Source organism: Monodelphis domestica, chromosome 8 (assembly GCF_027887165.1).
Source record: "Monodelphis domestica isolate mMonDom1 chromosome 8, mMonDom1.pri, whole genome shotgun sequence".
Classification (NCBI taxonomy): domain Eukaryota; kingdom Metazoa; phylum Chordata; class Mammalia; order Didelphimorphia; family Didelphidae; genus Monodelphis; species Monodelphis domestica.
This window is the reverse complement of record NC_077234.1, coordinates 41,936,167-41,957,270: the sequence shown is the minus strand read 5'-3', so window position 1 is coordinate 41,957,270 and position 21,104 is coordinate 41,936,167. Positions and strand designations below refer to the sequence as shown.

General features: G+C 38.3%; 1 protein-coding gene across 1 annotated transcript in view; it reads right to left on the bottom strand.

Annotated features, from left to right (window-relative positions):
- ACTL6A (actin like 6A) overlaps window positions 1-19,931 on the bottom strand; it is a 36,207-nt gene extending 16,276 nt beyond the window's left edge. Inside the window, exons 1-5 of the mRNA XM_056807470.1 lie at window positions 19,767-19,931; window positions 9,960-10,036; window positions 5,091-5,265; window positions 2,721-2,821; window positions 1,235-1,332 (exon numbers count right to left, since the gene is read on the bottom strand). Of these exons, the coding sequence (XP_056663448.1) occupies window positions 1,235-1,332; window positions 2,721-2,821; window positions 5,091-5,265; window positions 9,960-10,036; window positions 19,767-19,791 (476 nt within the window). The 5' untranslated portion in view covers window positions 19,792-19,931. The remainder of the gene's footprint in view (window positions 1-1,234; window positions 1,333-2,720; window positions 2,822-5,090; window positions 5,266-9,959; window positions 10,037-19,766) is intronic.
- Between the last annotated feature and the right edge of the window lie 1,173 nt (window positions 19,932-21,104).

The following is a 21,104-nucleotide window of genomic DNA, read 5'->3' as shown; positions in this document are numbered from 1 at the left end:
AGCCTTTTTATCCCCAACGCTGAGCACAATGAGTAACTAGCACATAGTAAGCATTAACTAAAAGATTGTTTTACTGTCCCAATAAGACAAAGAAGAAAATATCGGTAAGGTCTTTTGTAAACTATTAAGTGCTATCAGAATGAAAGCTGTTATCATTATTTACCATCACACTACTTTCATTCATGATGGTCTCTCCTCTGCTTTGTATAAATGGAGATTTTGAACCTTAGACTTCATTCCCCAGAAGTCCTTGGTATTTCCCAGAATTCCCTATAATCTCTCCTGTGTCTCCATGTTGGCGAGATCACATTATTAGTATTTAACTGGCAGTAACGCCTCCCACGTACTCTCTTCCTTTGCAATGAAGCAGCAAGTATGGTGGTAAGCTAAGCGTGGGGATTTTAAATGGGCTAATCAGCCATGGGCATGTGGTTTTTATTTTGTATCCTCTTTATTCCTTGATTTCTAATGATCATTTAATAAACCTCATAAAATATATTTGTTATTAAGAGATATAAATTTAATTCTTACAGCTTGACCAAGTCCTACCTGCCCTTCAAGAAATAGCTAAAATATCAGCACCATCTCTATAACACCTGAAGTCATCTCTTATTGCCTCTTAACTCTAAAACAACCATACAATTCAAAAAATAATCATAAACTTCTTATGTTATTGTCTTGTAGTATTGCTTAAATCTTTTATTACCTAACTTTTCAGATATCTGTCTCTGTAGCTAGACTAGAAGTTCCTTGAAGACAGGGACATTTTTATCTCCGTATCCTCTACAGAATGAAGGAGAATACTTTGGTTACAATTAGTATTTAGTAAATGTTTCACTGAATTCCTGAAATACAATTATAGCCAACTCCAAATTTTCTGTGGTAAAGAAAGTATGACTGACAAAATAAAGATAATCTAAGAAAAATTTTACCTCATCTTTCGATTCCCCATCACCAACCCCTTTGCCAGTGGGGTTGCTGACAAGCTGTCAAATTAACTGACTTATGTGAAAGCTTTCTTTTTCTTTTCTCACTTTCCAGGATAGAAATGCTAATGACAAATAAAATACCAAAATGGCAGAAAAAGGAGAACATGACAATCTTTAAACTATATAATTAACCTGTGAATGAGAATGAGCTGATTAATTTCTCAATTCCTGTAATGCTACTTTTAATAAGCATATTCATATTGCTTCTGGGGAAAAAAACCCAAGTACCAACATATTAAGGATACGCAGTAAGAACCGCAGTTTTACAAAGGAAGAATGCAGGGATGTTGTAGTGTTCAAACATCAACTCTGTCAGTTTTTCTCTTTTTGCTCTGGTATTCCACTTGGGGGTAGAGGAACAAAAAAGAGGAGGGGGAAAGAAAAACAATACTTAAGTGTGATTGTATAATTCAAAATTAAGACATAGTAATCTCAAAACTCACTACCACAGAAGCAAAGTCATCAATATCCAAAGACTTATATAATCATATCACTGTAAAAATATGCTTGTTTGAAAATGAAAGCTCATCATAAAACTGGGTTTCAGTTTACCTGTCTCTTGCTATGAGTTCTTACAAAAATAAATCTTCAAAGTAAAAGGAAGTGAAATCAGACCTTGTATAAGTTTTTTTTTAATGTACTGTAAGTATTTCAATGTGACTAAACTCCAAAATATGCAACTATAAGTGACCAAATTCTCCTTTTACTTGTAGAGTGATCATGAAAGTAAAAAGAAACAACAGGAAACTATTTTCACAATTTACAATCATTATTTTTCCTCTTTAACTTCTCTATTCAATTAACCATGTTATTCTCAACACCAGACAACTTCAATTTCTGGTTGAACATGTGATTTCTCAACAAAGTGATAATAAATAAACTTTAAAATGCAAAAGAAACTGATATCCTGAGATGTGTAAGAGATAAACAAAATTAATATAAATGTCAGTGGAATCTCTGGAATTAAAAAAAAAAAAGAGAATCATGAGATTCCACCAAACTGAAATAAGTGAACTAAATACATGGTGGGAATGACTTATGGTTATTTCCAAAAATAGCACCTAAGGCTATCATTTATGAAAGATACAATACTAAAGTCCAAATTATCACTTTACTATTACATCTATTTTCTCTTCATTCCAGACCAGAGTCTGATGGAAAGAAGTAAATCTCAAACTATATGTTATTACATCCCATGTTTAGTTTCAGGCAGCTAATTGGTACAATGGATACAATGTCAGGCTGAAGTTAGGAAGACTCAAACTTTTTAAGTTCAAATCCAGCCTCAGGCATTTATTAGCTAGGGGACTCTGGGCAAGTCACTTAACCCTATTTGTCTCCATTTCCTTATTTTAAAGAGTTAAAAGAAGGAAATGGCAAACCACTCCAAGTATCACTGCCAAAAAACCCCCAGAGTCATGGAGAGTCAGACATGACTAAAAAACATGTTTAGTATTTGGCTCAAAATAAAGAAGCCCTTTTAAAATTTCAATTGAAATAATCTTTTCTTTAAAAGCCAATTGCTCCTCTTTGGAAAGTTTAATAAAATTTGAAGTGGCTAACAAAAAAAGGGAAATGTTAATGTTTACTTTAAGTTACTGCCTTCAAAACCCCAATTTAGATGTCCTCTCAAATCTAAACCAGAGAAAGAAAAAAATCCTTAAATGTTTTGAAACGAACAAAATAACTGTTAAAAGAGAAATAAGGAATATAAGAGCTGCCTTAACTCACCGGTGCTTCTGACATTAGAACAGGGTGCAAGCTGGCTTCTGATTTGACATGCATCTTATAAGTGTGATCCAAAATAGCTTGGAAGCTGTCCCAATCTTCAACTATAATAACAAAGTTCACAGTTTAAAAACAATTATGTCATATATTTTAAAATGCATTCCAATGATTTGTCTACAAAACCATAAACCCAGAAGACCTCAATAGCAATTTGAAATACTTACTGCATAGTAAGACACTTAAAGATTTCATTTTCCAGACAGTCTTCCTTTGGTCTCTCCACCCTTGTAATAACACAAACCCACTATTGAAAAGTACAATAGAATTCAACAAAAGCCTGATGGAATTCTGTGAGTGGTTTCCCACAATTAAAGGTCTTTAACTGGATTTCCTGTCCCCAGAAACTATAAAGCCAAGTGTAGGTAAGAGGCACCACAGTGAGGGCACAAGTGCCAACTTTGGAATAAACAGAGCCCCTGGCTAATATTCTGCCTCCAATGATCACTCTGAGTGAAGGTAGGCACACACTAAGCTCTCTGAACTTCACTGACTTCATCTGTAAAATTAGAGTAATTGTGCCTATAGTGGTAACCTCACAGGGTCACTATGATCATCAAATCACACGTTAGCAAAGTATTCTGTAAACCCTAAAGTGATATGTAAAGAGAAAAGTCAGGGGCAGCTACATGACTCAATGGATTGAAAGCCAGGCCCAAAGACAGGAGGTCCTAGGTTCAAATGCAGCCACAGACACTTCCTAACTGTGTGACCCTGGACAAGCCACTTGACCTTCCACTGCCTACTCCTATGGCACTTCTGTGTTGGAATCACATAGTACTGATTCTAAGCAGAAGGTAAGAGTTTAAAAAAAAAAGTGTCAAACTCTGGGTGCTACCAGAATTAAATTAAAATGTCATTAGGATATGTTTAACAAAATAAAACAAAAATAGAATACAACATAATGTTACTTTGTGCCTTTCTAAGTCAATAAATGACCCTCAGGGTCCCTTTCTATTTGAGCTTGACACCACTGATCTAATGCATTAACAGCTTTCAGTTACCCATAGCCAATTGCCAAGTATCTATCATGCCTCTAATATGTAGCAAACACTGTGCAAAGGCAGAAAAGACTAAGAAGACATAATCCCTCAAAAACCTTACCATAAAGCTATGAAGCTAAAATGAACCAACAGGAAAGAGAGAATAGGGACAAATGTATAGAATTACAGAAATTTAGATCTGGAAGGAATGCTAAAGGACCTCTTATTTTGCAAATAAGGAAACTGAGGCCAAAGGGGCAAAGTGCCTCATTCTCAGTCACATAGTGAAACAGTGACAGAAGCTGGTCCCCACAAGCCCTCCACCACTGTACAATACTGGTATAATCATGAGAACTTTTGAGAAAGATGCAGAGCCCAAAAGCTACAACACAGAAGCAAAGCCAGATTAATTGGAATGAACGATCTTAACCTGGAGAATATACATTTCCCTACTGTCAGAAGAGAGCCAGGGTTTACAGGTACAGAATACTACATGTGATGTAAGTAAGATGGGGCTGCTCAATCACTTTTGCTGAACTATTTCTTTTTGTTTGGTACGAGGAAAGAAGAAGAAAGTATACAGGGAAATTAATAACTAGGAAAAAAAAGCATCAAGAAAACATTTTTTTTTAAATGGAAACATCTAAGTACTATGAAGACAAGGATTCCAGAGTCCTGGTACCTATTCCTGGCAGAGAAAAGGAAAGAAAACCTTTCAGGGAGTTATGAGAAGAGTTGGAACCAATATGCAGAGGCAAGAATAAACTCACTATGGAAAATTAGGCAAGTAGAAAACTATTGGCTCTCCTTTGGAGATAACAACCACTGCAGGCAGCACTTCCCATATTTAACTTTATCAAGCCAGGTCCTGGGAGATGTGACAGCCTCAATAATTCAAATATGCTATCAGGAAAAAATGAGAATTTCAAGATTTGGTTTTTGTTTCTTTACACTTTTGTAATTTGCTCTATTCCTCAGTTTCCCCATCAGTAAAATAGAAGCAGAAATATTAAACCAAACCCCTAACAAAATTTGGAGACACCTTGGACATTCTGTAAACCCCCACTGTAACCTATTCCCTTCATATTTTTAACAAAGTTATGTTTTTTTTAACATAGGGAAATCTGAGTGATTTAAAGATTTAAGCATTTTTTAAAAAAACTAGATCTAGTTGATAATTATTTGGCAGCTTTTTTTCACAAATCCATAGCAACCAGCAAAGTACAAAGTAATACATAATAACACTTTTTTTTACTAAGAAGAAAAACCACATTGCATTTTATACAAGAGATATGCCATATAGTATATTATTTCCAAGAAAAAAAAAGCATACTCATTCCATTCTTTAAAGGTGATATTGCTTCCATATTCTCCCTTGGAACACGCAACGCATTGGTATCAATGTAATATGTGGGACCTCCTTGCTTGCCTTTATCCCCATCTATCTCCATCAATGTGCTCCCATCATCCCTTTCAAGTACCACACCAATAGCGGTGGGAAAATCAACCTGCAACAGAAAAACAGGAAAAGGAGGCAAGCTATAGCAATATCCTTCTTCCATTTCCCATACCCTAACCATAGATATCTCTCCCTCGATCCCACCTCGCTCCCCTGCCAAGTTCTGTCCTACCTTCTTCTCTATATTTACACTTAAATACTCTATTTTAGATCCCAAGGTTTCAAGTATCAGCTCTAAAGGGGATAACTCCCAAAGCTTTATATCTAGCCCAAATGGCTCTCCTAAGTTCCAGTCCCCCATCACCAACTGCATAGTACCACAGTCTTCTCAAAATTCTACATGTTCAAACTCTTTCCCCTTCCTAACAACCCTATTTCTATTGGGGGGTACCATTATTCTCCCTAGGCTCACAACCTTTAAGTCATCATTGACTTTTTCCTCTCCCTCACCCACTCCCATACCCGGTTAACCAAAAGTCAAATCAATTCCATCCCCTGTAAAAGTTAAAAATAGTTTCTAGTAATAAAAGTATTATATTTTATGAGGTTTATTAAAGATTATTAGAAATCAAGGATACAAGATAAATAAACCCACGTGCCTAGGACTGATTAGCCCATTCACATCTTACTCACTACATCTTGCCATCTCCGAGTAGAGGAAAAGAGAAAGAGCCGCATGTGAGCATAGAAGAGGAAAAAGAGGCTCTTGGGAGGCAGAGAGCCCGTTAAATACGAAATTGTGATCTTGCCCAGGTGGAGACTTTGGTGAGATTATAGGGAATTTGGAAAGTACCAAGGACTTCTGGGGATTTAAGTCCAGGGTTCAAATCTCCACTTTACATTCCCCCCAAGGCCCAAGGAAGACTAGTCTCTCCCCTGGGTCTTGTAAACATACCAACTTTGAAATTACAACTATTTGAGGATAAGAAGAAGAGAACAAAACCAGAAATTGCTAGATGCATTGACAAAAAGCCAGTTAGGGGGAAGTCCCCTTTGGCATGAAAGAATACATACAAATAAATGTTCAATCAACCACACCCAAAGTTCATTCTTGATCTTCTCCTGCACAGCTTGTGGTCTGGAGGCATCTTCATGGAATCTTCTCCAAACAGTTCAGTTTTTGGATTCAGAGAAGTAGCATGTTTCTTAACCTAAAATTTCTCTCTCAAGGAATTTAAACTTTGCAATTTAAAATAATAATAATAATTATACATTCCCCCCCTGAAGAGGGTGATTGAAAAACACAGGGATCATTTAGGATGCATGGCTAAGTGATGAGTATATGAATCAATTGGTAAGAGATATCAAAAACATCAAAAAAATCCAAATAAAAAAAGATAATTTCTGGATGAAATATAGACTATCAAAGTCTTATGGGTAAAAATTCTAAGTAAGGAAAAATAAATCTATAACAGGTCCTTGAATCAGGGCCCAATTAAAATGATATAAGAAATTAAGCATTTTCCCAGTCAGTAGCCAGGACTATAGAAAGTTGCCACATTATGAAAGACAGAAAAGGGACTAGATAGGAGTCAGGTAGGAGCCAAATTTGAGATACTCGTCCATACTCATCACGAAGAGTGTGGATACAAGGAAGGCCTACGTCTTAACATATGTTAAGCGCCACAATCTCGAGTCCACATTAGTATTTCCTGTGTGCTCCTTTTGGCACTATTCAAGCTTAGCTTTGTGCTTCTTTGGCCCTGTGCAATGGCTCTTTTGTATAACTTGTCCTGGAATCAGACAGAATCATTAAGAAAAGTCCCATAATTTTTATCAATAAATGGCATCATTTTTTATAGTCTCAAGCTTCTTTTTGGGGCATGCATTGACATTATAGCAAATATATTTTAAACTTATATTACTGCAAAATCAAAAAAAGTTAAAGAAAATCTTAATACTGGTGACATGTGCTTCAAATATAAAAAGGAGAGAAAAAATAAAAGAGTGAAATAGTATATTGCACATGCAAGAAAAATATAATAATAAAAGTTTTAAAAATTCAAAATTGTAGCTTATAATCATTGACACACTGTATCAGCTAAGAAAATATAGAATACTAGGCTTTCTCACCAAAAATGAGATCCATTTCCTCTTCATATCTGGCCATGATCCACTGTGAGTATAAGCAAATGAATTTTACAAGGTAACAGTTTTTTTTATAAAGAACAGTAGTACAAAAATGTAGGTATCAATATCCCCAAAATTCTCAATAGCCCAATTAATTACAATAGCAAACAAAAACCACTATCATTTTTTTACATGAGTCTGCTCTATGATATTTAAAGAAAATGGATACTTATCACATGTTTTACAGATGTAGCAAATCTTTCAACCTTGGCAAACATATTTTTAAACAAAGTAGAACTTATTTGGGTCTAGAACATCATCAAGAGATCTAGATATCATTAAAAAAATGTGGCAGAGGAGTCTAGGAAAAAACCCAAAATTCTGTACTGTTGATGTTGGGTAAAGTGAGCTGAAGAGTCATAAATGAGAGATGTTCCTCTTTTAAGAGTCATCCAGAGGGGTACAATACCCTGGGATTAACTTCCCAGCTCCTTTGGTATGAGACAGTGATGTCCCATCTGTTCACATTTTTATAGATGTAAGAGGTAGGGATTAAAACTGTATTTCACTTCAGCTACTAAAATGGACCTTATCTCATGTTAGAAACTGGCAAAATGAACAGAGGTGTTGAAAAAAAATATATAAAAATCATGTCTAAAAGACCCCTTAAAATCAATGAGATATTTAGCTAAAACTTATTAAATTTTCCAAAGGTTGTTATACAATTGTAACCAGTTTTTATGACGTCTATCCATCCTTTAGGTGACAATTTATAAATTCAAAACAGAAAAAGGACTGTTTTTATATAGGCTTATTCAGTAACATTTGTTCAGTATAGTTATAGGGGAAAAGCAACAGAATATAACAGTAGTTAAAACCCAAGTACATTAAAATGATTCAGTGTAACAGAATAGTATTGAATACATTAATACATGAACTTAAAATCAACAAATTTAAATCTTAAACAAAACAATCAACAAAACACAATAGAATACAGAGATTTTTATAAAACATTGGAGTCTGAAAAGTCTTAAAAATATAACCTCCAGTCTCTTTAGAGTTGAGATTTGAAACCTGGACTTCAATCCCCAGAAGTCCTTGGTACTTTCCAAATTCCCTATAATCTCACCTGAGTCTCCACCTGGGCAAGATCACAATTTTGTATTTAAAACGCTCTCTTCCTCCCAAGAGTCTCTTCTTCCTCTTCTATGCTCACAAGAAGCTCTCTCTCTTTTCCTCTACTCGGAGATAGCAAGATGTAGTGAGTAAAGATGTGAATGGGCTAATCAGTCCTAGGCACGTGGGTTTATTTATTTTTGTATCCTTGATTTCTAATAATCTTTAATAAACCTCATAAAATATAATACTTTTATTACTAGAAACTATTTTAACTCTTACGCCCCTTAAATATCTCTCATATGCACACCCTTCTCTCCATTCCCACAACCACCACCTTAGTTCAGAACTGTATCACCTTTCTCCTGTGCCCTGCACTGCATTGGTCTCCCTGACCCCAAGTTCTCCCTTCTCTCTAATCCATCCTTCTTCCCATAACTGCCAAATTGACATATCTAACCATGAGATTCTACTGATCGAGAAATTCTAGCAGTTCTCTCTACTACCTCTAGGATAAAATACAAACTCCTCTCATCAGCTTTTAAAGTTCTTCCCAGGGACTCCAGGCTTATCAGGCCTTCCTTCCTGGGAAGACTGTTGGACTTGGAATCAGGACAGATGCAGGTTCACATTCTTCCTCCAATGATCACTAGCTCTGTGACCAATGGGCAAACACTTAACCTCTCTGAACCTCAGGCCCCTCATTTGTAAAATTAGAACACATGCCTATGGTGCTTACCTCACAGGGTTATTGTGATCACCAAATCACACATTAGCAAAGTGCTCTGCAAACCCCAAAGTGATATATTAATGTCAGCTATTATTACAATTGGCTAAAGCAGAGGTGACAAACTCCAATTGCTACCTGAACAAGGTTAAAATGTCATTGGGAAATGTTTAACAAAATAAAAAATACAACACAATATAAATGCTAGCATAGTTTTAAGTCAATATGCAGCCCTTACGTTCCCTTTCTATTTGAATTCTATACCACTGAGCTAAAGCAGTTACTATCAATTAACTGCAGCCAACTGCCAAGTATCTATAGGTAAGTGCCCAATATTTAGCAAACAACTTAGAAAAGTATACGGCTTAATCCCGCATGAGCTCTATGTTTGCACCAATCTGGCCTACTTGCTATTCCTTATTCCACCTCCACCTTTCTATAGTCTGTCCTCCAGCCTTGGATGGTCCTCTCCTTCTCACTTTAGCTTCTTGGAATCCTAATTCAAGAGTCAGTCCAATGAGATGACCAGCCCCACACATTCACCTGCTCTCCCCCAGAAGGTATATTTAAATGAATGACTTGTGCTCATGCTATTTTCTCCCAGTTAGGAGGTTAGCTTCTTATGGACAAGCACAGTTTCCTCTTTGTCTCTTGCTATTCAGCACCTGGTACAAGGCCCAGGCCCTGAGTAGTATTAATACATTCTTGCTAAATGAATATATGAAGTAGTTTACTTATTCATATTGCTTTAATAAAAATTTCTTAAAATTTATTCAAAACTACATAGTGATATTTTTATGCATATTCTATAACCCAAGAGTTGTACTTACCTTTGGGCAATCCTCACCAGCATAGCCAGCTCTCACTGTATAGGAGCCAATGTCAAAAACAAGAGCCCCGACTTCATCTGGAAGGATAAAGAAAGATCATAAGTAAGTAGTCAACAAACATGAACATTTTAATATTAAAGGTTGAAATGCATCCTGTGTTTAAAGGGAAATTATATATATTTAAGTAAAAATGAATTAAATACAAAGCATTACATTATTAATTGCAGGATTGTGGAACTATAAACTAAAAAAAAATGGATTTAATTTAGCACTTGAAATCAAACAAAGAATTAAGCTTTCCTGGAACCTATTTTGTCACATCATGAGAAAAAAATGGCAGTCTTGCAAAGACATTTGACAAAAAGAGCAAAATGTACCAAGATAAATTCAAAATGGGTGAATGACTTGAACATAAAGAAGGAAACTATAAGAAAATTAGGCGAACACAGAATAGTATACATGTCAGACCTTTGGGAAGGGAAATACTTCAAAACCAAGCAAGAATTAGAAAGAGTTATAAAATGCAAAATAAATAATCTGGATTACATCAAATTGAAAAGTTTTTGTACAAACAAAACCAATGTAACCAAAATCAGAAGGGTAGCAACAAATTGGGAAACAATCTTCATAAAAACCTCTGACAAAGGTTTAATTACTCAAATTTATAAAGAACTAAATCAATTGTACAAAAAATCAAGCCATTCTCCAATTGACAAATGGGCAAGGGACATGAACAGGCAGTTCTCAGCCAAAGAAATCAAAACTATTAATAAGCACATGAAAAAGTGCTCTACATCTCTTATAATCAGAGAGATGCAAATCAAAACAACTCTGAGGTATCACCTCACACCTAGCAGATTGGCTAACATGACAGCTATGCAAAGTAATGAATGCTGGAGGGGGTGTGGCAAAGTAGGGACATTAACTCATTGCTGGTGGAGTTGTGAATTGATCCAACCATTCTGGAGGGCAATTTGGAACTATGTCCAAAGGGCAATAAAAGACTGTCTGCCCTCTGATCCAGCCATAGCACTGCTGGGTCTGTACCCCAAAGAGATAATGGACAAAAAGACTTGTACAAGAATATTCATAGCTGCTCTCTTTGTGGTGGCCAAAATTTGGAAAACGAGGGGATGCCCTCCAATTGGGGAATGGCTGAACAAATTGTGGTATATGTTGGTGATGGAATACTATTGTGCTCAAAGGAATAATAAAGTGGAGGAATTCCATGGAGACTGGAACAACCTCCAGGAAGTGATGCAGAGCGAAAGGAGCAGAACCAGGAAAACATTATACACAGAGACTGATACATTGTGGTACAATCGAAGGTGATGGACTTCTCCATTCCTATCAATGCAATTTCCCTGAACAATCTGCAGGGATCTAAAAAAAAAATACTACCCACAAGCAGAGGATAAACTGTGGGAGTAAAAACACTGATGAAAAGATGAAAAACAACTGCTTGACTACAGGGTTGGGGAGATAAGACTGAGGAGAGACTCTAAATGAACACTATAATGCAAATTCCAACAACAGGGAAATGGGTTCGAGTCAAGAACACATGTGATAACCAGTGGAATCATGCGTCAGCTATGGGAGAGGGAAAGGCGGGGGGGGGGGGGGGAATGATCTTTGTTTCCAATGAATAATGTATGAAAATGACCAAATAAAATAATGTTTAAATAAATTTTAAAAAAAGAGCAAAATGTATCCAGAGTGAAAGTATTCAATATAAAATTATATCTAGGACCCTGAAAAAAATAATAAAAATGTAAGTATTTTAAATTCAATCTTATCAAATGGACCAATTTAGACAAGTTTTATTTTTGGAAACTTTATATATAAATCCATAAATGAAAGCTCTCAGTTATATTTTTAATAAATCCTAATTATAACTAATATGGTAGTTGATAACTAATTTAGTTATCCAATAATAGCTAATAATAATAACTGACATTTATATAGAGCTTACTATGTGCCAAGCACTGTGCTAAGTGCTTTATAATTATTCTCTTACTCGGTCCTCACAAGAACCCTGGAAGATAGGGAATATTATTACCCTTTTACAGATGAGGAAAATGAGGCAAACAAAGGTTAAGGGGACTTGCCCCGGGTCACACTGTTAGTGATTACAAACTCAGATCTTCCTGACCTAAGGCTCTCTATTCACTCTGCCACCTAGCTGCTCTCAAATAATTATTTTTCTTAATAGCCATTTTTAAATAAACAGTCTTTATACTGTCTATCTTCTTAATAAAGAATTAATTCCAGAGGTCAAGAAACACAATCTCTCAACTGGTACCCTTGGGGTTCAATTTACTTATTTTACAGTTCTCCTAAAACTCTTCCTTTGGCTTCCATGAATACCTTCTCTTGCCTCTTAAACCTTGTTTTTGTCTTCTTTCCTAGCTACTGTTTTAATACCCTAACTTTCAAAGGTCCCAAGATTTAGTCTTCTGCTTTCTATTTCCTGTTAACCTGGAGTTTACTAGAAATCTCAGTAAGTCAAAACACCCTGGTTTGTTATTGTTCTTCAATGAGTGTTAAATAAAAGTGTTATTGTTCTTCCCACCAGAGACTTGAGGAGATGTCTACTAGATCATATTTACTGGTACAATTTATTTGTTAGAAGAGACTACACAGTCACATGAAAAAAGTGTGACATTAGGAATAGAAAAGGTAAGGTCAAATATATTGTCAGCTGGGTGACCTCAAAGAAGTCAATTGCTTTTCAAGCCAATTTCCTCATTTTTGGAAATGAGAACATCAACACTTGCTCACAATCAGCATGCTACAATCCTGAGGTCACTTTTAGCTCTAAATATATGGAACCATCAAAGCTGAAATATCTGTCATTTCCTCAGGAGATTCTTCTTCCATTAATACAGATCACAACTGCCTTACCACTTAGATAATCTTCAGGAAGGTCTATGACTAAAATATTATGGTCAACCTAGTGCTGAATCCCTCCAAACTGAGTTAAACTGATCCTTATGGAAAAAAAGACAGGATTCCCAAACAAAGCCAACAATGCCATTATGAGATAGCAGAATAAGACTTTAGGTGTTTTGTGCTATAAAAAGTCATTACAAAAAATGATGCCCAGATCCAAATGTTCAGCCCTGATCTCACTGAACTTCAATCTCAAATTTCCAACTTTTGATAACTTCATCAATACTGCCAACCCTAGTCCAATTCATCTCCTAACATCTGTATTACTAGCATAGCCCTTAAATGACTCTCCAGCTCCAGACCTCTCTTGTCAAATAATCTTGCACATTGCTACCAGATCAACTTTCTTACAAAGTCATCTTCATCATCTTCCTCCCTGACTTAGAAACCTACAAAGATTCTTCACTAGTAGCCCATGGAGACAAGTTCACACTCCTGAGCTTTACACTCAAGGCCCTTTTCATTCTGGCTCATTTTGTTTCTTTCGATTTCTCTCCTATCACTTCCTCACAGATCACACCTTTTATACACTAAAGTTAAGTTTTTTTACCTTCTCCTCACTAACAATTCTCACTTCTATTCCTGTGCTAAATGGTTCCCAGACTGGAAGTACCTTCCCCTCTTCTTGACACTTCGGTAAGTCTTAACAAACCTAAAAATGAAATGTAAAGATAGGATATTCATCTGGCTTCCCAGACATTCTTAGTTCTTGCAAACAGATATCAATCTAATTGAGGCCCTCGTTGTCTCTCTCCTAGATATGGTGATAGCCTCCTAACTGGCCTCCTCAAATCTCTCTCTAACCTGGTGTATCCTGCAAACATCAACTCAAGTGATTTTCCTTCTGCACAGATCTAACCATAACACTCCTCTACTCCATAAACTCCAGAGCCCGTCATTGCTTCTAAGATAAAATATAAATTCCTGTTTAGTAGTTAGATAATCCTACTTTACCTACCTGAGAGGATTGTTATGACAATCAAATGCAATAATATATTAGCTATTAGTCATTAATATAATTAGTGCCACAGTGAAGGGTGGTAGACCTGGAGTCAGTAAGACCTAATTTCAAATTTAGCTTTAGACACCTACTAGATGTGTGACCGTGGACAAGTCATTTAGCCTTTGTCGGTTTCCTCATCTGTAAAATGGAGATAGTATCTACCTCCCATCGTTATTACAAGAATAAAATGAGATATTTCTTAAGATTTTTGCAAGATTTGCAAAGCAAACTTTAAGTAGTCCATAAATGTTAACTATTATTATTATGATGATGATGATGTTCAAACGCTGAACACAAGCTAATATCAATTAACAGTTATCATTAGGATCTTATAATGTCTCCAGGTCATACTAAATAATCAGCATAATTCTTCATACTCTAGATCCAGATGGTATAGAGGATTAGTCCGAATGTAAACTAACTCTTGCCAGGCCGTTTAAATCCTGGATAATAGTTTGTTTCCTTGTGATTCATCTGTCTTCTGAAAATCAATTAAAGATATAATGACTTAATGAGGACCCATGGCTTTTTAAAAAGTCTATATCCAATTCTTACAGGACCAACAATAAAATTAATATTGTGAAAATGAAGGTTTTTGAATAAAATTACCAACTAAATTAGTGATAAGGTTCCTCCATATTACTCTTTATACCCTTTGAAATGATATGGGAATCCTGATAAGTGACACATAAACTGAAACCAATATAGACAAGTATACGTGTGACTATAATTTTAGAAATAATGAATAGAGCAAAATATTATCTAGAATGTATCAAAAAAGTCAATTTGCTTCAAAGGTCCAAATACTAAGGCTGACCCAAAATAGACAATGCATCCCTAAAATGAAATCTTTAAAACTGTAAGGAAAAATATTTAGGCATACACTGAAAAGTAATGCTTACTATAGGTCAAACTCCATTTTTATACAAACCAGTTTTGTATAAAATGGAAAATACTTTAGAAAAAGTCTAGCTAACAATAAGTCAACCAACATTTTGTAAGCACCAAATGATAGGCAATGTGGAACAGTGGCTTGGCCAATCTTGGAGTCAAGAAGACGTGATCTAAGTCTAGTCTGGCTGTCTGACTAAGGGTAGTTGGTTAACCTCTCAAACACCTTGCTAAGATGAACTATTACATAGAAGTTGCTGATCTGAGTGGAGAGGATATCCTCAACAGCAATTCACCAAAACAATGACAATCCCAGGTCTACAATGAAATAAAATGCCAACACTTTGCCAGTTCTGGAGTTATGAAGACAAATGAAACAATCTCTACTCTAAAAGAGCATATATCCTATTAGAAGAGACAGTATCTACCTAAGTTTATATAGAAGATAAAAAAATATGGAAGGGAGGAAAGACACTACTAGCAGTAGCAGGTAACTTATGAGAATCTTTATGCAGAAGGTGGCAACATGAGGAACTGCATTCCTGACATGGGGGATTGCTGGCACAAAGGCACAGAGATAGATGAAGTATTATGTATGAGAATCAGGAATGCTAGTTAGGGTGAAAAGTATAGTGTGCAAAAAGAGAAATGATGTGTAAGGCTGAAAAGGTAAGCTAGGGCCAGATTATGAAGGACATCAAAGCTTCTATTTGGTCCTGGTGGCAACAGGGAAATACTGTAGTTTACCAAATGGAAAAGTGTAACTCATCTTCACACTTGTGCTTCAGAACAATCATTTTAGTGGCTGTGAAGAGAACGGAGTAGGAAGACAACAAAAGAAGAGAGGTCAGTTGGGAGTCTACTGCAATAGTAGAAGGTGAAGGGGGCCTGAACTAGAGTGGAGGTCAGGTGAGCGAAAGGAAGGGAAGAGATTCAAGAAAAGTAAAAAAGTTAGATAAGTGCAGTGTCTTCTGACAAAATTTGAAACCTGACTAGGCTTTTCAGGGATTAGCTATCAGGCTATATTCAGACTATAGTCATATACTTTAAAATATTTTCTGAACAGATTATCTAGAAATACACAAAAGGAATGTTTTTGTTATTGTTTTGCTAGTAACATAGGTACTTTGGGGAAATGTTTCCCATTGAATATACTAGACGTATATACACTGCTCAAAGGCCTGAAAAATAGTTAGGAACAGCTAGGTGGATAGAGAGCCAGGCCTAGAGATGGGAGGTCCTGGGTTCAAATCTGCTTCAGATACTTCCTGGCTGGGTGACCTTGGGCAAGTCATTTAATCCCAACTGCCTATCCCCTACTGCTCTTCTGCCTTAGAACCAATACTTGATATCAATTCTAAGGCAGAAAGTAAGAGTTTTTAAAAGAAAAAGAAAAACAGAGAGATGAACGTAATTACATTTCTTAAATTAAAAAAATAACTTGCATACCTCTCTAATAAAACTTGACAGAGAAAATGATCATTCTGAACAAAGTCCTCTACCCTGCCTCTACTATTCAAGGAGCTGCTTCTATTATCTCGGTTTTTAAAAATATGTAAGCTAAAGACAGAGCCTTATTATTTAATTAAAAATGTAATTTCATTTGTATTTTGTCATTGCTATGGAAAAAAAAAGAAGCTACTTGGGAAAAGGTGTTCCCTCTAGAGAGTTTTCTCTACTTCAAAGTAGTAATGATTCCAAAAAATCAAAGAAATATACCTTAGTTCAAAAAATTTTCATTGGCAAACAATGTATACATTTTTTAAAATAAAAAGGTCTTCCCTTGCAGTTTCTTCTAATGCAAGTAAGGCGGGAAGGGTATCCCATCCATTTACTTCAGCAGCTTAAAAACTACCTTCTATACATTCCTTTTTCATCCTCCCAACTACTATTGCCTACTTCCTGAAATGCCTAGTACATGCTCATAAATGGACATGTGGTCTTCCCCAAAGCCACTCTAAGCTCCTCAGGCAGAAATTACTTCATTTTTCTTGTCTTTGTATCCTCCTGAACCTAGCATGTGGTGGACACTTAAATTTCTGCTGGATGTTGAAATGGCTTTAGCCAGTGGAGCTATGAATTGGTCTGGTCATCCTAGCAATTTGGAATGATGACCCAAAAATCATTCAACTGTGCCTTTAACTCAGCAATAGGTTTATACTATACTTCAAAGAAATGAAAGAGGAAAAGATACTCTATGAACAAAAATATATATAATAGTTCTTTTTTATTAGTAGCAAAGAACTGGAAACTAAAGAAGTACCCCTTCAATCAAAAAATGGATGAACAAATTATAATAACTAACACTGACCTGAAAGACAAAGAGATTCAAAGAAACCTGGGAAGACTCTTATGAACTGATGCAGCAGAAATGGGGGAACAATTATTTTATATATTAAAGGAGGGACTAAATAAAGCCCTTTCTAGGGCTCATATTGTATAATTTTGGTATGTGACTTTCATAGAAGAAAACTGAGACTTGAAGAGATTATAAATAAATTGTCTATGATCATCTGGTATGTGGTAAAAGTGAACCAAAACCCATATCTATGTTATAGTTCAGTATTATTTCCACTATATCATCTTTTTTACAATACTTGATGCATGCATCTTAAGATTATGTTTAATAGAAGCAAAAAGTTATAAATCGGAAATTTTCTGGTGTTTAAAACCATTCACATACCCACAACACTTGAGTTGCTTTGCATTGGAATAGGGTATGGAGAAAGACTGCTCTTTCAGAGCTTCAGGATTTCAACATGTCAAGGACAAAGCACAACTACAAGAGTAGAAGAGTGATATGTGTTCAATACTAGACAAAATGGAATAATGTGTATTATAGTACAAGTCCCTTACCTATCTTGGAGGAATGCTAAAAGGAAGATTTAATAAAGATAAAGCAGCAAACAATGGAGCCTCTTACAAACATTGGATTTTTAAGTCTTAAAGGATTTTTAAGTCATCAAGCTGACTCTCATTTCAGAGATTGAAGAAAAATGAGGCCCAGAAAGGTTATGAACAAGGACATAAATTTCATTAAACAGAGCGCCCAAAATGAAAGCCATTTTTCCTAACTCCCAGGCTCACTGTATGACTACCTCATTTCACAAGGTGCACAGAAGATTATAGGGCAGCTACACGGATGGGTGAATAGTGTCAGGCCTAGAATCAGAAGGACCCGAGTTTAAATAAGGCCTCAGATGCTAATTAGCTGGGCAAGTCATTTAACCCTGTTTGCCTCAGTTTCCTCATTTGTCATATGAGTTGGAGAAGGAAACAGAAAACTTTCAAAGATCTCTGCCAAGAAAACCATAAATGGAGCCATGAAGTCAGTTGAATATGGCCGAAAAAACTGAACAAAACAGAAAAATTTAGTAAAAACTTCTAATAAAATAGAAACTTGTTATCTCATTCTAAATCTCCTAAACCAGATGGCCTAAGTTTTTTCTAAAAGTACCCCAAGCACAAAAATATTTCTGAGAGTCAACTGTCAATATATCTCTAAGCAGCATCTACTATTTATTGGCCCAACCCCACAGCACCTCAAAGCCTGGGGTCTGTACAGAAGTGGTCACTGTTTATCTCTTCCATAGACTCTAAAATGAGCCAAATCTAGGGTTCTTAACCTTTTTGTGTAATGAAATCCTTTGGCAATCTGTTCAAACTTATATCCCTTGTCAGAATGAGATCCCTTCTCAGAATGGTTTTGTTTGTTTGTCTTTTAATAATTGAAGAAAATGCTCCCTTTCAGTTAGAGATTAATTTAAATGAACTTGGATTTTTTTTTTCCTATTCTACTTCAAATACCTACCTCCAATCTCTCCATAGACCCAGGTTAAGAATCAAAGGTCGAGATAATCAGGATGCTAAGTTCCCTGAAACTTTCTAAATACCATGATTCTTTGAATGCTACTCAGATAAGTTAAAAGATGATAAGAATTATTCTCAACTTCATCTGTGTGAGCCCCCATACTCATTTTGTCAGAACATATTATTTCCCACCCATTTAGAATGTCTTTTTTTTTTTAACCTTTAACTTTTGACTTAGAATCAATACTGTGTATTGATTTCAAGTAAGGGCTAGGCAATGGAGCTTAGGTGACTTGCCCAGGGTCACAAAGCTAGGACGTGTCTAAGGGTATATCTGAACCCAGAACCTCCCATCTCTAGGCCTGGTGTTCTATCCTCTGTGCCACCTGGCTGCCCCGGATTCAGTCTTATAGTTTCCCACAAAGGGCAATGAACCCAACCATTCCCAGGGTAGCCCCAAATGTCTCCCACCACAAAAGCATAGTCACTGGTCCCTTCTGCAGTGGGGCCTCAAGATCTCCATCCCTAGAGTAGAGATGACCACTAAGGTGGGGAAAGAGACTCTCTGGGAGGCACTTGGGGCCTCCGTGTCCCCATCACTGAAAGCGGGGGGGAGGATGCGGATCCCACGTTCTTCCCAGCTCTAAAGCTACGCCTGGAGAACACTACAGGTAAGTATGGCCTGACGCCGGGGAGCCCCTTCCTCACTCCGGCCTAGGGGCCTGGGCCAGGGGCCCTGTGGCTGGGCTCTAAGGCCAGCGGCTCTGAACTGTCTCCCGGGGCTCGGGCGCTCCAGCTTTAAATCGCCGCCTCCTTGGAGCGGGTCCTAACCCTAGCGCTGGGCACCGAGGCGCGGGCGGCTGCCCTCTCTGAGACTCAGGCCCCCCGGGAGGCTGGGCGCCCGTAGGCCCGCTCCCTTCCCGCCGCTAGGTGACGACGCGCAGTGCTGCCCTTTTCCAGGCAGGTCAGGACTCCCCAAGGCTCCCCCTCTACCCTCCGCCTCCCTAGGCGGCGCCGGAACGCAGGGACTGCCCGCTCTGGGCCCGGGCCCGCGGCCCCCCACGCGGGGATCTCGGGCCCGTCTTTCTCCCAGGCCCTCGTGCCGGACCCGCGCGGGCCTAAGAGAGCTCGCAGGCCGCGCCCGCGCTCACCTCCGCCGTAGACGCCGCCGCTCATGGCTGCTGCTCCCGCCGCCGCCGCCGCCGCTCAGAAGCGGCCCCCGGCCCCGGCGACTCCCGGGATCCTGCAACCGCCGCCCGCCCCCCGGCTCCCCCCTGAGGCAACAAAGCGCCGTCTGGACCGGAACACAACCAGAAGTGCTACCGCCGCACCCTGGGCCAATGGCAAACGGCCTGGCCTCCGCGACCGCCAATCCGAGAGAGGCGTCTCCCCCGCCCGCAATTTCTGACCAATAAATAGTCTCCGAGGGGTGGGGAGAAAGCCAAGCGGCGGAAGGGGGCGGAGGAGAGACGGAGTTGGGTTGCAGCGTGTATGGGGCGGGGCATATTAGCTAGGTATATGGGGCGGGGCGGGGCTGTTTGGGGGTGGGGTCATGGATGGAATGGGGCGTGGCTTGCCCTGAGCGGGATCCTCCGATACAGCCTAGGTCACCCTGTCAGACCCAATCTTTCCACCGCAGCGCAAAGAAGTGACTCCCTTAAAGTCTCCCAGACAGCTCGGGGAAAAGGCGGTGTGGGGAGTCCATGAAAGCTCCAGATGTCCGCCCGCTGGCCTAGACTCGAAATCCTCCCCAGCCTTCTCTACTGATCCTGCACCCTTGCGCAGACGCAGGCAATGCTTGATGCCGCCTGGTTGGGAAGACACCAAGTTCGGATCCCACCTTGGATACCTAGATGACCCTTTGTCACCGAGGGTCTCGGTTTCCTCTGCTGTAAAATAAGAGGGTACTCTAACCCCCAAGGTCCCACCTGCGCTTAGAGGACGTGCTCGAGCCAGTCTAGTACCTCCTCAGGGCTCCCATCCCTCTCTACAAACGGGCTCCGGGGGATGGGTATCCCGGGCACACACCTATGGATGGAAGATAGCCCTAGGGTAATGCAGTCGGCTCCGGGTGAGCAGAGACTTTCTATTGCGCTATTCCATCCCTGCGCCTATATGTCACAGTGTGGCACGGATTAGGCACTTAATGAACGCTGCTAGAATCGGACTGAAGCTATCCCACTAGCACGTTTCTTTGTCTGCCTGTGGGGAAGTTAGCTTTCCGAACTGCCACCTCAGGTGACCCTCCTGGGACTAGTAAATCTCCCAAGTGTAAATCTTGAAATCTCTCAGACTTGTGAATGTTAAAAATTTCCCCATGGGGAATTCTTAATTGAAACAAATTCCCTACTGAGAAACATTTCCCCATTTTGATGTGAGAACTCGCCATGATCAGAAATGGGAGGACCTCTACTCCACCAGTACTTAAGACTGCTTTAGGGGAGAGAACTCCTTGCTAACCAATGAAAGTACTTGGACCCATGCTTATA